Source organism: Leptonychotes weddellii, chromosome 8, assembly GCF_054177405.1.
Source record: "Leptonychotes weddellii isolate Sample4059 chromosome 8, ASM5417740v2, whole genome shotgun sequence".
NCBI classification, from domain to species: domain Eukaryota; kingdom Metazoa; phylum Chordata; class Mammalia; order Carnivora; family Phocidae; genus Leptonychotes; species Leptonychotes weddellii.
In genome coordinates, this window is record NC_138376.1 from 129492858 (window position 1) to 129507871 (window position 15014).

Genomic DNA, 15014 nt, shown 5'->3' on the forward strand with positions numbered 1-15014 from the left:
GATGTTAAATTATATCTTCTTGGTAAATCTTAGAAGAGTTGACGGTGAATCATTTGGCCACGTATGCTGATTTGAGTGTGCTTGATGATTGACAATGTGCACTGTTCTAGGGGTTTTAGTCTTTCAGTTGAAGAGGAGGCCACCAGACTATATCCCAAAGAAAACTAAGAAACATGTTGATGGGAAGCTGGTGAAGGGCAAGGAGAGAGCGGAGGGGTCGGGCTACGGCTCTGCGCTTCCGCCCGAGAAGCTGCCCTATCTAGTAGAGCTAAGCCCAGGTGAGAAATACTATCAATATGCATTGTTCTGTCCTCAAATGTTTATGCTTTTAATGAATTTTATTTAAGTATCCTTTCTGTTGGCTGACAACCCTTTTTTAGACCATTTATTTTTTTTAAAAAGTTCTTATATTTAAAAAGAACCAGAACCTTAAGGTCACAGGATATGTATATTTATGCATAAAAGTAGAGTTCACGTGGACAAAAAACGAATATTGAAAAACAAAATTTAAAATAGTGAATATGGAGAGTTTAAGGAGAAGTTTAAATGATCCACTTTTAAAATTTTTTTCTAAAAGTAACCTATAAAATACTTAACCTAAAAAATGACAAACTGAAATGTACTCTGAGGGCAAATTTAATAGAAGCAAGTGTGTGCGTGTGTATTTACCATACTATTGTTTAATGTATGAACAGTGTCTGAGAAGGTATCTTTAAATTTAACAGTACATCTAAGAAATCCCATCTCTAAGAGGAAGGAGATTTGTTCGGTTTTAAAATCATAATAGACTAAGTTTATTTTCATGTTAGATACTTCTTTTTAGAGCTCTCTTAATTAAGCTAAAGCTGTTGTTCTAAGTTAGCCATGAGGTAGAGAAATACGTTGACGTTCCTACAGAAGTGTTTTATTCACGTGTCCCAATGTAGCATATGGATGTGAGACCCACACACATATATGACATTTTATCATTCAGCTAAGCGACATCGTTTTTGTTCATTTGGTTCAAATAGCAGTATGTAACCTGTATTATGAAATGCTGTGAAGAACAGAGCATTGAGCTCTCCCGCCCAGAACTGCTTTTCCTTTTTATTTTTTTGAAGACTTATTTATTTTGGGGGGGAGTGGGGGGTGAGGGGCAGGGGGAGAGAATCCCAAGCAGACTCCTGCTGAGCACAGAGCCTGATGTGGGGCACGATCCCAGGACCCTGAGATCATGACCTGAGTCGACTCATCAGTCAGACTGTCAACTGACTGAGCCACCCAGGCGCCCCCAGAAATGCTTTTAGATAAAGCTCAGTTAATAAGTACAGAAGAAACTGGAAGCCAAAATGTAGATCATCTGTGGTTGCTTGGACAGGAATTAAGTTCTTCTCTTCTTTGATTTATGAGCATTTATTTTTGTTGGCGAGATGATAACTAATGAGTAGATGAGGTCCTACAATCTTATGGCACAAGTAGGATCTGTCGATACAGGAAAAATGGTATTGGTTTGACTAATAGTCTGTAATTTATAATCAGTGGCAATATGCTGCAGGTGGTAGTTTTTATACTTAATTATGTTTGAGGAGTTTTTTAGATTAATTAGCTGTTTGTGAGGAGTATGTTAGTGTTGCTTTGTCCCTCAGTTCTCCGGCTGAAAAATTCATTTAAAATTTCTCACTGTGGTTTGGAGACATGTCCCCGTATTGCTGTGCGCTGTGGCGTATGTGAGTGCGGGGGGCTGCTCATCTGCGGCAGTAACAGCAACTGAGGGCCAGCCGTTGTGTCGGAACTTAACAAATTTTTAGGATCTTTGGGCACTGGGTCTGCTTTTTAAAATTTTGCATTACATGCTAGAAACTAATGATTGTTTTCTCTAAATCTAACTTTTTGAGGATTTAGGAATATTAGTCTAGAGAGAATTGATAATAGCAGCTGACATAGAATAATTTTCAAATGAATAATGGAGAGGTGGTTTGGATGGGTCGCAGAGACAGGATGAGAATTCAGTCCTTCATCTATTTGACAAGTATTTATTGATACTTATGATGTCAGACCCTCCCCGTCCTGGGCCTTTGTGATGGAGCACCAACTGAACAGATTAAACCCGCTGACCTTGGCAACTTCCATTCTAGTGAGAATTGCTATTTTGACTGCTTATTTCATATTTTTAGTTTCCCAGCTAAAAAAATATATAGACGTTTTTGTAGGCGTGGGAAAATAAAAGGCCATAGATAAAAATTAATTCTCTAGTACTTTTCACCAAATACCGGGTTAATGCTCATAACACATTTCCTCTGTTCGTGGCACTCAGCATTTACTGAGCGGCTGCTTCAGGGAAAGCAGTGAGTACAAAAGTGAAGAGGGGTGTTCCTGCCTTCACGTGACTCCCATACAAGACATCATCGTAACACAGTGTGTGAGGAGTCCCTCCCGAGTACTCTGGGCTGCCAGCCGATAGCCCTGCTTGTGGTTCCACAGCTGTCTGTCCTTCACCTTGGCTCCCGCTGGCGCCAGGGTGAGCAGTCGGTGGTGGGCCTGGAGGCTGGGCCAGGGTCTTTCTCACACCAAAGCCACGTTCTGTTTACTAGGTCATGCTGTCTTTTTCAGTTTTCATTATTATTATGAGTTGAGCACAGTCAGCATGCTGAATGAAATGGATTTCTTTTTCCATTTACAAGAAAATAATACCGGTAAATGTTGATTTGTCATGAATAGATAAGTGCTGTCCGTGCACTGGACATTACTACCAGCCAAGCAAGTATCCTCCAGGTTGGGCCAATGTGCAGGAGTTGTAGATGGGAGGTTTTTGAGATGGGGGTGTATGCTTATATTGCCTTTATTGTCTTTTGGAGAGATGGGGGTAAAAAGTCATTTTATTCTTTGGTTTGGTTTTGAATGTGTTCAGCCGCGTTGGGTGGTTGCCTTCTACATGGTTAACTAACTTGCTCTCCTGCTGCTTGGTGACTCAACTGTCGTCTTGGTGTTTTCCTTAACAGTGTGCATTGGTTTCTAACACACGCTGCCTGGAGCGCTGTTGTCTTGTCCTCACAGCTCCGAAAGCTCTGGGTGAAACGTGCTTTTCATCCTTTGAAAGGGGTCCCACTGCAGCTCACCCTCTCCTGTCTCTCTCCTCCTTCCCTCTTCCGCGTGTTCTGCATGGCCTCTGTCCTGCCGACGCTGCCTTCACCTGGGCCCCGTGCATGTGTCTCTAACCCCAGGGAGAAGGGATCGCTTTGCCTGCTACAACTATCACCCTTACGAAGGTAATGCTATGTTCATACTGCTTTCCTAACTAGAGCACTAACAGAGCCTCTTGGGCAAAATAATGTTAAGTGGCCAGACATTTTATGTATTAGGTTCTTAATTAATACAAGTAACTTTATTCTAAGAAATGTAATGTGCCATCCTTCCTTGGTTGGCGTCTTGTCAGCACTCCATGTGCAGCATTCGCTTCATCTCACGGAAGCCGAGTTTGCAGAAATGTCCAGCTCCTTTACTCAGGCAAAGTCTCGAGTGAGAAATTGGACTGAAGAAGGACAGGAGCTGGGTTCCTATCCTTCCCCTCCTTCCCCCAAAAAGGTTAGGAAGAGGGGAGAAGCTGGGGGAGGAAGAGGATGGGGGAGAGTGAGGGTGGTGGGTAAGAATGCACCCGGGACCCAGCGGCAGGTGGGAGGGGCTCCGTGCTCACATACTCAGCTGTAATGCTGATGGGGAAGACGTGTCCCCATCACTGGCATGTGTCTGACAGTATTTGGGAGGGCGAGAGGAAGACTCAGCCGTACACCTGGCATTCACTCATATTGACCATCTTTTTTGTAGGGAACTAATGTATTACATTTTGACCAGGTTTTAGGGTGTTCCTTAGGATTCTCCTTGTTTTCCTGGTTGAAATTTGTTTCTTCTTGTTAGCAAAGATGTACTTTCTTACTTGGAACATTTTTCTCAAATTTGTCTATTTCTGTTTTTGTCATCTTCAGTAGTACAGCTAGTTTTTGGTTTTATGGAAGTACTTTTTTGTTTCTATGTTTTAAATGTTATTTTTTTACATGTTGAATGTAACAGATGCTTTTCCATGCTGTATAAAGTTTACGTAACCACCTTTTAGCATCTTGTATTTGTTTGTTGAATTATCTCCAAACTGATAGTACAGATTTTCATTGGATGTTAACTGAACTTGGAGTTTGGAGTTTTGTTCTTTTTAAACAAATATATAAATAAGTGATATTTATCACCTATTTTGATACTCATATATGCATAGAATCTAAGACCTGTTTTTATTGTTTTTTAATTCCTGAAAAGGATTCTTTAATGTTTTCATGTGTTTGTTAATTTCATACTGTAAAGTAATGGAAACTAGAGAGAAAATGGCATTTCCTTTTTTTTACTTGGTGTGTATAAAAAATGCATAGAATAAACTCATCAAAACTTTGACCAAAGTGCTTTTAGTTCTCCACTTGTATTTGAGGAGAGCTAGTTTATTTGTTTTTCCGAATAGAGTTTGTGAAAATATGATCTAACTAAGCTCTGTACTTCATTCAGTAAGCTTCAGAAATTAGTTTCTTAACTGTTATGTAGATTCACTAAACTGTGAGCTCTGTGGGGATGTGAATGTGTGTTCAGTTTCTCCCCATGCCTGGGATACGGGAAACGCTTGGTCAGCGCTCTTTAAATGAACGAGTCCCTCCCTGTCCTGTAAGTGGCATGGCAAGAACAACACTTAGCACCACATACTGACTTCACCCGGGGTTCACCTGGGGAAACAAGTAGAGGCAAAAGCGGAGTTGGAGGTATAGAATTGTTGTAAAAACAAAAGTACTCTTTAAAAAATGTTCTTATGCCATGTTCATAATGGTCTATTTTCCCTTATATTTAGAATACTAAGGAAAACTTGCAGTTATATCTCAAATTTAAAAAAAAAGCAAAAGCAGGAAAACGAGACACAGAACAACGTGAATAGTAATTTAGGGGTACCAGAGTTGGCAAATAAAATTCAAGACACCCAGAAGACATTAGCAGTTTTAGATAGAAAACCAGTTTTTGTGTAAATCGGGTCCCAACGATTGCCCATTTGACTAGATGCCATGTATTTCATTTGTCAACCCTAAAGAGTATTCTAATGTTGGTGCAAAAAAAAAAAAAAAAAAAAGGAGAAAGAAAAATACATGTATTGAGTTGCTTAATTATATATGCATAAGACAGATTTTAAAGATTTGCTTCTGGGTAGGGAATTAAGGCAGGAAAGGAAGGGTGCTTTTCATTGATTACTTCCTGTGCCTTTTAAATTTCAAACCACATGAATATTTTATATATTTTTAATTCTACATTATGACATGAAGAAAAAACCCAAAACCCCTCTGGTAGAAGCAGTGTTGTATGTGGGGGGGGGTTACTTAGATTTGTCTCTGCTTTTAAAAGTGCTCCAGATTTGTCATCTCTGGGGAAGAAAGGTGTGCAAGTGCTCTTGTTCAGTTGAGGAAGGGGAGAAAATACAAGGTATTGTTTTAGGCAACACTTTTCTGTGTTCATTAATGCCCATGAAATGGTCCTTGTACTCTTAATGAGGAGAAGGGAGTGAGATTTTCCAAAAAGAAAGATGTTGCTTATTTGAAGATCACCTGCCTACATCTCCCCTCACTCCCCAAATCAAACCAGAGACCACTGTATCTAGTAAATTCTGTGGCCACCGTTTGGGTTATTCAGAATCTATCCATGAAGGCTTTATCTGTATTTTCTATTGCTGTGAAAGTGTAAGAAAAGAGGGACTGCGAAGGCAGCTTGCCTCTCCCCTGTGTGTGGGGAGGCTTCCAGTGTAGTGACGGGGGGAGGAAGGAAGGACTGGAGGGGAAGTTTGTATTTCCCCCTTTTTCTTTACACCTGTAAATCTGTTGCTCTAGAAGAGTACATAATATCCCATTTATTAGTCACAAGATACCTTTCAGAAGCACTCAAAATGCAGAGGAATATTAATGTGAATTTTTTCTTTCACCCCTAAACACGTATTTTTCATATTCTTGTATTTTTAACTTTGTTTTGATTGTTCTTCATCATGTATTTGCTTCTTTTGCTTTCTTTGTAATTCATTTGTATAGTTTCTCTGTAACCATATTGCTTTATTTTCTGTTCTTCATTTTTAGCTACTAATTATTCACTGTTAATAAATCTTTGTTGAATGTGTACTGTGGACCAGACACTGTACTGAGCGCCAGAATCAAGAGATTGTTGTTTGTTTGTTTATTTTTTAATCTGGCCGCCAAGGAGCTCAGAGGTGGGGTGGGGGGGGCAAGTAAATGGAAATAATCATGGAATAGGGTTAGTGGTATGAAGATAAAGTAGTCCGGGGTGCTGTGGAGGATGGGAAGAACACAGTGCTTCCTGATTGGGAGTATTTATTGGGACTGCCTGTGGTGTTTAAAGCAAGCAAAATAATCCACATTCCTGGGACATTTGGACTCAGCAGCTCTAGAAGGGACCGCCCACCTCTGGGAGAAGGCTCAGGTGCTTCTGATGCCTCATTTTGGATCAGGACGTGGAGGTGGAGGTGGAGTTGAAAGTAAAACTGTTTAAAAAAACTGCTTCTGTCGCCACCACACACGATGAGGATATTCCAGCTGTGAAGCATTGCAGATGATGAACCAGTTTTTTTCATGGATATTAGGCGTTGTGGCTTTTCAAACACAGTTTACTTTCATCCAGACTTGACAGGTTTCAGAAATATTTCAGAAGTGGGAAATGTGATTAGAATGTTATTTTGTGTACTCTACGATTAACAACAATTGTAACAGAATTTTTATATTCATGGTGTGTTTTGTCTGTGAGAGTTCAGACCACACCACAGCTAAGAGATTTTAGCAGTCTGAAATCCACGTACACTCCCAGTGTTTAACTTCTGAAGCTCTCACAGCTTAATTCCTGGCCCCAGTGACCAGAGATTTTAACTGGCAACTGAATAAGTGAATCAGCAAGTTATTGGTGCATTAAAGTCGGTCAGGGAGACTCTGCGTGGCCCTTTTAGGACTTTGCACACCCACGCTAGGTTGGCTCTCACAGCTGGGAGATGGGTCATGATTCACTTCACATTAATTCTGTGAGGCATGTTTCCTTGTGTGTTCACAGCTCTGAAATCAGAATAAATCTCTGATTGACATCCTCTGTTAGGTTGAATATAGTAGGTGAGAAGTGAGGAAACATTTGGGTATGGGCAGATGTCTTGGTGCTGGTTCTTCCTCCTTCTCCCCACCCCACGCCATCCCCAGCATACAAATTCATGCACAGGGAAGTTAAACATTTCAGCAGTTCACAGAGGTATACAATGACACAAAAACAAAAAACCCAGTGTCCCTTTCTGCACCCCCCCCCCCCGTTCCACTCCACAAAGCTAAGCACTTTTTTTTTTTTTTTTTAAGCTTTTAAGATATATTTTTATTCAGAAAAAGCTGGCACAGTGCTTTCTCTTTTTTTGAAAATAAACTAATACGAATAGCTCCAGGTAGCAACAAGTTTAGATTTGGCTTACAGTGTATGTGTCTTAAAATTTAACCCGAATCAGCAGGTATTTTTTTTTTTTATATATATATATATATTTTTTTTATTCTTATGTTAATCCCCATACATTACATCATTAGTTTTAGATGAAAAAGCTAAGCACTTTTAATGGTAGTTCTTACTGGAACTTACTGTCGGGAATGGGCATTGGAATCACTTGAGATTATTTGGAAGGCATGGGTGTGGGCCTCATCCCCAGAGATTTGGGTCTGAAGGTCTGGATGAGCTATGAGATTGTACATTGAAAACCCCCGTCTGTGATTCCGCTGCACCCCGTCAGCCCCTACGGTGCCGGATACTCTACAGGTGGCACGTTTGCTGGGAGAACAGTCTGCTCTGAAGGGAAGGTCCGTGTATCTGCCTCATAGAATTGCTCTTCAGAATCAGTCACAAAAATCCAGGCTGCATGGTGGAGAAGTTGCTTTTTATGTGATATAAAATGTTGGTTATAGATGATGATGATGTTAACACCTTAAATAAGATTAAACAGAAGCTAATGTGTCTATGTCTTAATTTAAATTTTCTATATCCAGTTAATTAAATTGCATGATTTAAATATGGAGAGTTCTTTGAAATGAAACGCTGAGAATTGAGAACTGTTATTTCATTTCTAAGATAACCTTTTGTTCGCTTGCTTTGTTGGCTTGTTTGAAATAACATGACAAGAACATCAGACTTGGCAAATGAAGCTTTGTTCTTCTCTCCCGCAGATGGCTCAGATTCCAGAGATAAGCCCAAGCTTTACCGCCTTCAGTTGAGTGTCACTGAGGTTGGGACAGAAAAGTTCGATGAGAACTCCATCCAGGTGTGCAGGCGAGCCACGGCTCTAGCACCATCTGTCCTTACATTGGGGTAGGAAGAGGCACATGGTACAGGGCCTGCGCACGGCAGCAGATACAGGAATGGACACAAATGAGGGACTTTATTGTTTTATAACTGTGTGCTCTGGGTCACTTTCCTTTGCCTCAGCACGACCAGAGCAGACTGTGACATTATGTCCACTCCCCACCTCTGGAAACTTGACCTGGTCGTGGAGTTCCTCCGAGACTGTTGGCTTTTCTCCAGAAGGTGGTGATAACTTTGTGGGTCTTTTTCAGGATCGGGGGAGGTAGCCTGCCTCTGGGTCTGATGCCCATAGCAGTGGGCGTTCCATCGGCTGTAGTTAATGATGTTAGCCAGATATGGTACTCAGGTACTCAGTGAAAACAGCATAGCGTGTTCTTTAAATGAGGAAGGCCAGGGTTCCTTACCTGACTGAACTCAGCCGACCTCCAGCAGACCGCCCTTTCTCTGTGCTGTCATCTCCCAGTTGCAAATGATGGGTCGGGTTATTTAGTGTCATTTTCAGTTCTGACATCCCTTCCTTCAGCACAATAGTAAAACAGATAAATAGAATTTGTAATCCTAATCATCTGTACAGATTTATGCTTAGTTATCTAATGTTTAAGATGACCGTGTGCTTCTCAATTCAGATTTCTAGTGTGTCTTAAAGCAAGTTACTTGATGCTAAACATAATGTGTTCAGTAATTCTGAGACTATTTTGACAGTGTTTATTTACTTTTATACTGTGGGAGGAGGGTTCTACTTAAAAAGCACCAAAAATCTAGTTTATTTTATTATATTTATCATAAAAGAGGAACTCATGGTTTTAAAATGCTGGGTTTTTGTTTTTAAGTAGGTTCCATGCTGGGCGTGGAGCCCAGTGTGGGGCTTGAACTCATGACCTTGAGATCAAGACCTGAGCTGAGATCAAGAGTCAGCCACTTAACCAACTGAGCCACCCAGGCGCCCCAAAAATTCTGTTTTTAAATACCATGTCCTTTGTGATGGAAGTTTCTTTGATTTTATTTTAGCTGTTTGGATCAGGAATTCAGCCCCATCACTGTGACCTCACAAACATGGATGGAGTTGTCACTGTCACGCCGAGAAGCATGGAGGCTGAGACTTACGTGGAGGGACTGCGCATCTCAGAGACAACCATGCTGCAGAGTGGGATGAAAGTGCAGTTTGGGACGTCACACGTGTTCAAGTTTGTGGACCCGAGCCAGGACCACGCTCTGGCAAAGAGATCTGTGGATGCAGGCCTGACCGCCAAGGGTCCCAGACACAAGCCTGGGTAATTGCTGTCCCTCAGCTTTAAGAGTTTAGGGTGGTTTGATTTATGTGTAAAGGAATCTGAATTCGGCATACATGAAAGGTGGTTTCATTTTTAAAATTCAAAGTACGGTTTGTTGTTCTTGTTGATTTGGGTTGGTTGCAGAGGAAAGAAGAAGAAAGGGGTCTTGGCTTTATTGTAAAATTGAAGTTGTGGGCTGGTTTTTAAATTAGTTAGGGTTAGGAGTAATGAAACACCCGAGGAACTCTTTAAGGAATTAAAAATAGTTTAGCTCCACCTAGTGCCTTTCTGAGGACTTGCAGTGTGGGCCTATTACCAGAGAACACAAATCCTTACTGATCATCTAATTAAACTGCTTGACAGGGGAGGGAGTAAGACTTCCTTTTTGGTAATGGTAATTTTTTAAAAGAATACGCTGTTTAGCCCCTTTGTCATCCAGCTCGCAGGCTGCTAGGGCATGGGTCTTGGGACAGTCGTTGCCACGGCCCTTCCCACACGCTGTGGAAGGCAGCCAGAGAGTCCACTGAGTACAGAGCAGCTCTCTGCCCCAACAGCACCGTGTACAGAGCGTGTGGGTGGTCTTCTCCCTGCTGCCTGTCCCGTTATTCTGTTCTGTGACCTACCTTTGCTTAGCCACCCAGAGTTGATAACTCTCGGGCAGGTGCGAATTGTTAGTTTCTTCGTGTCGGTCTTTTGCCAGTTTCTCGGCATTGTAAACTCAACTGCAATCTTTCCTGGAGGGTTATTAGGTCATTCTGTATCCATCTTGAATCCTGGCCCAGAAAAGGGATAAAAGGCAGCTAGTACAAGTAAGACTTAGTATCTTTCCCAAGATGACACTTTGTGGATCATCATAAATGTTCCTCTAGGCACATGGGACGTGGGAAATGTCATGAGGTGAGACCTTCTGTTCCCAGCTGCTCACCTCCAGCTCCACGTTTCAGCCAAGGACCCGTCCCTCGGTTCCCAAGGAAAACCAATGTGGGCCTTGACTTCTCAAGAAAGCCCATTTCTGCCTGAATAGTCTTCCAGCTTTAAACGGAATGTGTATCTAAACTCATCCTTCCGTTTTGTGTCTTGGAGGACCATTTGTTTTATATTCCCTTTTTAAGGTAGTATTTACTTATGAGCCACGTCCGCATTTCCTGCCCCTCGTCGTGACCTCTGTGTGGCCCTTTTGTTTCAGCCAACAGTTCAGATGGTTTCCATTCTAATCCTCCGTTCTTCTTCAGGCCTGCATCTTTCTTTCGGCACCAGACAGGGTGAGTGTCTGAGGTCTGCCTGTCTGAGAGTCTTACTTGCCACTTACCTGTAGGATGTTTGGCCAAAGAAATCATCGTGTGGAATGGTTTTTTCTGGCCTGTTGCACATTGTTTTTCAAGCAGTACCTGCAGTTTTTCCCAATCATACTTCATTCCTGAGTGGTAGATCATACTTACTTTGATGGTATGTGTTGCAGTTGTAGTGATAAGACTGTCCCTGTCCCATCACTACAGTCCTTGAGTTTTGCCCGGCAGGGTTTTCTGGTTTTCTGTATGTGAGGTCCCTCCCCATTTGTTTTTGCCATAATGGCTCCTGCTTTGGAGGCCTGTCCACGGTGTCTGTTTTCATCTTATCTCTGGCCAAAGCAGAATCATACTAAGAACATGGCCTAGGTTTCTTTGATGGGAATGTGCTATGAAATTTTATGTTTATTATTACATCTTTTCCTTACAAACCTAGTGAAAACTGCTCAGTGGTTGAATATACCAGTACATCCATAAATTAGAAAGAACTTTCATTTTTTTTATAAACACTAATTTTGTTCTGTCGTCAAACTATTATACATATGTCTAGGTAGATAACCCATGTTTTTTTTTTTTTTTTTTCACAGATGTGTGTATGTATGTTTTTTTATTGAGGTATAATTGACATGTGTTAGTTTCAGGTGCAAAGCATAATGATTCAGTATTTATATTTTTGCTAAATGATCACCACAATAAGTCCAGTTACCATCCATCACCATACATGGGTACTTTTTTTTTTCTAGTGATGAGAAGTTGTAAGATTAACTTTCTTACCAACCTTCAGATACGCAGTACAGTATTAGTAACTATAGTTTCCATACCATACATCACATCCCTGTGACTTACATTTATAACTGGAAGTTTTTGACCCACTTTCCCCACCCGCCACCCCTGCCTTTGGCAACTACCAGTCTGTTCTTTGTGTCTATGAGCTGAGGTTTTTTTGTTTTGTTTTAGATTCCACACGTGAGTGAGATAATACAGTATTTGTCTTTCTCTGTCTGGCTTATTTCCCTGAGCACAGTGCTCTCCAGGTCCATCCATATTGTGCAAATGGCAAACTTCCCTTCTTTCTCATGGCTGAATAACATTCCATTTTATATATGTATATAGCTAATATACATTAGTTATATATATAAACAAATATAAATATGCAAGTATATTTGTATAGGTTATATGTATGTAAATGTAAGTAAGTATGTATAAATATATAACTAATATATTTTTGATGGGAGTCTTTAGGGTTTCCTATAGGTAATAACCATGTAATCTGCAAATAGTGACAGATTTATTTCTGTTTAGATGCCTCTAATTTCTTTTTCTTGCCTAATTGCTCTGGCTAGGACTTCCAATACTGTGTTGAATCAAAGTGGTGAGAGTGGGCATCGTTGTCTTGCTCCTGATCTTAGAGGAAAAGCCTTCAGGTCTTCATCATTGAGTATGATGTGGCTGTGGCCATGTCATAAATGGCCTTTATTATATTGAAGTACATTCTCTCTATACCCTCTTTGTTGAGAGTTCTTATTGTAAACGGGTATTAAATTTTGTCAAATGCTTTTTCTGCATCTGTTGAGTTGATCATGTGATCTTTATCCTTTATTTTGTTAATATGGTGGACCACACTGACCTATGTGTGGATGTTGAACATCCTCGCATCCCTGGAATAAGTCCCACTTGATCTTGGTGTGTGATCCCTTTAATTTAATGTTGAATTCAGTTTGCTAATATTTTGTACAAGGTTTTTGGATCTCTGTTCATTAGGGATATTGGCCTGTAATTCTCTTTTCTTGTGCCCTTGTCTGGTTTTGGTATCAGGGTAATGCTGGTCTTGTAAAATTAGTTTGAAAGAGTTCCCTCCTCTTCTAGATTTTGGAGAGTTTGAGAAGGATTGGTATTCATTTTGCTTTGAACATTTGGTGGAATTCACCAGTAAAGCCATCTGGTCCAAGACTTTTGTTTGTTGGGTGATTTTTGATTAATGATTCGATCTCCTTGCTAGTAATCTATCTGTTCAGATTCTCTGTCTCATCATGACTCAGTCTTGGTACTTTGTATGTTTCTAGGACTTCATCCATTTCTTCTAGGTTGTCCAGTACCAGTTGTAAAGTCTTCTCTTTTAATTTCTGATTTTATTTTATTTATTTCTTTCCCTCTAGTAACCTTGGGCTTTGTTCTTTTTTTTCCTGGTTCCTTGAGGGATACATGATGCATGTGTTCTTAATTGCAGATTTCAGGGTCCGTGTCTTCAAATCCTTAGTGAATGGTGGACTAGCAAAGTAGCACAATTTGATGTTGATGGTCAGGGTGGGACTTCTTTTGACGCATTCGATGCACTCATTCACCTTTTCAAGTATGTATTCACCCAGCCTGCATTCGTGGGCACCTGTGTCACATGTCACCGTCCTCTGGGCTGACGTGGCCAGGACATGGTTCTTACCCTCAATGGTTATACTTAGATAATGTCATTAAAGTCATAAATAAGTCATTTTGTAATCATTTACATATCCAGAATGTAGTACAGATGGGTCCATGTTAAACTTTAAAGTCTTGTTAGCTTTTGGGGAAAAAGTAAAGAGCTTTGCATGGTGTTGAGTAGATTTGTTATTTTAGGATGATAATCACGTGTGGAGTCAAGAAGGCTTTGGCTGTATTTCGTACATCAGTAACATGGAGTTAGGGATTGGTGCGGTGTGTATGTAGCTTTGATAGATGATGGAGGGAGGTGAGCTGTTGTACTTCTGCTTGCTTTCATTATCAGAGACAAAGTAACTCAACTGAATTTCCCATTCCAACCATTAGAAACCAGGAGAACTTTCTTTTTTTTTAATTTATTTTTTTTATTTTTTATTCTTATGTTAATCCCCATACATTACATCATTAGTTTTAGATGAAGTGTTCCATGATTCATTGTTTGTGCATAACACCCATTGCTCCATGCAGAATGTGCCCTCCTCAGTACCCACCACCAGGCTAACCCATCCTCTCACCCCCCTCCCTCTAGAACCCTGTTAGTTTTTCAGAGTCCATCGTCTCTCATGGTTCGTCTACCCCTCCGATTTCCCCCACTTCATTCTTCCCCTCCCGCTACCTTCTTCTTCTTCTTCTTTTTTTTTTTCTTAACATATATTGCATTATTTGAGAAACCAGGAGAACTTTCTATGTTTTGTGAGTATCTTGGTGACAGAGGGTAGGTGACAAAGTATTTAGCTTTTAGTACAAGCTTTTACTTTCTCAAGTTACTATTTTAAAGTATGATGCTGTTTTTGTATTACAAGATGATTTTATTTTCATAGTGATGCGGTAGGGGAGGAATTTGTACCTTATTTTCTAATTTGAAAAATTGTTTTGAATTTCTGCATCACTTGTGGTTTCATTCTATAGATTGGGCTTAAATACAAGTTTAAAGTTACCACAGTGCTGTGAAACTAGACTATTGTCTTTCAGATAACAAAAGAGATTGTCATTCTTTTTGATTACCTTGGGCAGAAGCCCAGGAAATTTAAGCACTTACCCCATCCTGTTGGTTTCCAGGTGTTTTTAGGGTTCTTTTTCCCCCTTTTTTGGGGCCTCTCTCTTGGTCTGGGATTAATGGATTGTATTTACCTTTATTTGTGCTGAAGAACCATAGCTTGCTTCAGGTTATTGACGCTTCAAAATGAGATTTTGTTTATTCTGAATTTTTCATAATGATGGTTTTAAAAGTTTGGTATTTTTAGATATTCTAAGAAATTGTTTAAAATAGAGTAACTCTTGATCTGATTACTATCATTATACAAAAGTTCCCCATTTCTTTATTATAGCCTAAGTAGTGGTATCCATGAGCTTTTAAAAAAATCATCAGATTGGCTTTGGGAGGATGGCTGCTTCGCTCCCATGCCTTATCCTCCGATGAACACGGTTGCCTTCCCTGGACCAGCAAGTGGGCTCATGAAATCATAGACATCTGCACTTCATTTATGTGCTGTTATGTGATGAAGCAGCTTGCTTTTTTCTTTTATGGTTCTTTTTAATTTATTATTATTAAAATATAGTCTTAAAAATTATGATCCTGAGAGTATTCAGTATATAGCAGTAAGAAAAGTTCATA

General features: G+C 40.2%; 1 protein-coding gene across 15 annotated transcripts in view; it reads left to right on the forward strand.

Moving 5' to 3' along the window:
• The window catches only part of AFDN (afadin, adherens junction formation factor), a 126371-nt gene that overhangs the window by 49397 nt on the left and 61960 nt on the right, over positions 1-15014 (forward strand). For all 15 annotated transcript variants that reach the window (XM_081829317.1, XM_081829314.1, XM_081829313.1 and 12 more), the window contains exons 8-10: positions 111-278; positions 8235-8329; positions 9379-9641. In XM_081829317.1, the coding sequence (XP_081685443.1) occupies positions 111-278; positions 8235-8329; positions 9379-9641 (526 nt within the window). The remainder of the gene's footprint in view (positions 1-110; positions 279-8234; positions 8330-9378; positions 9642-15014) is intronic.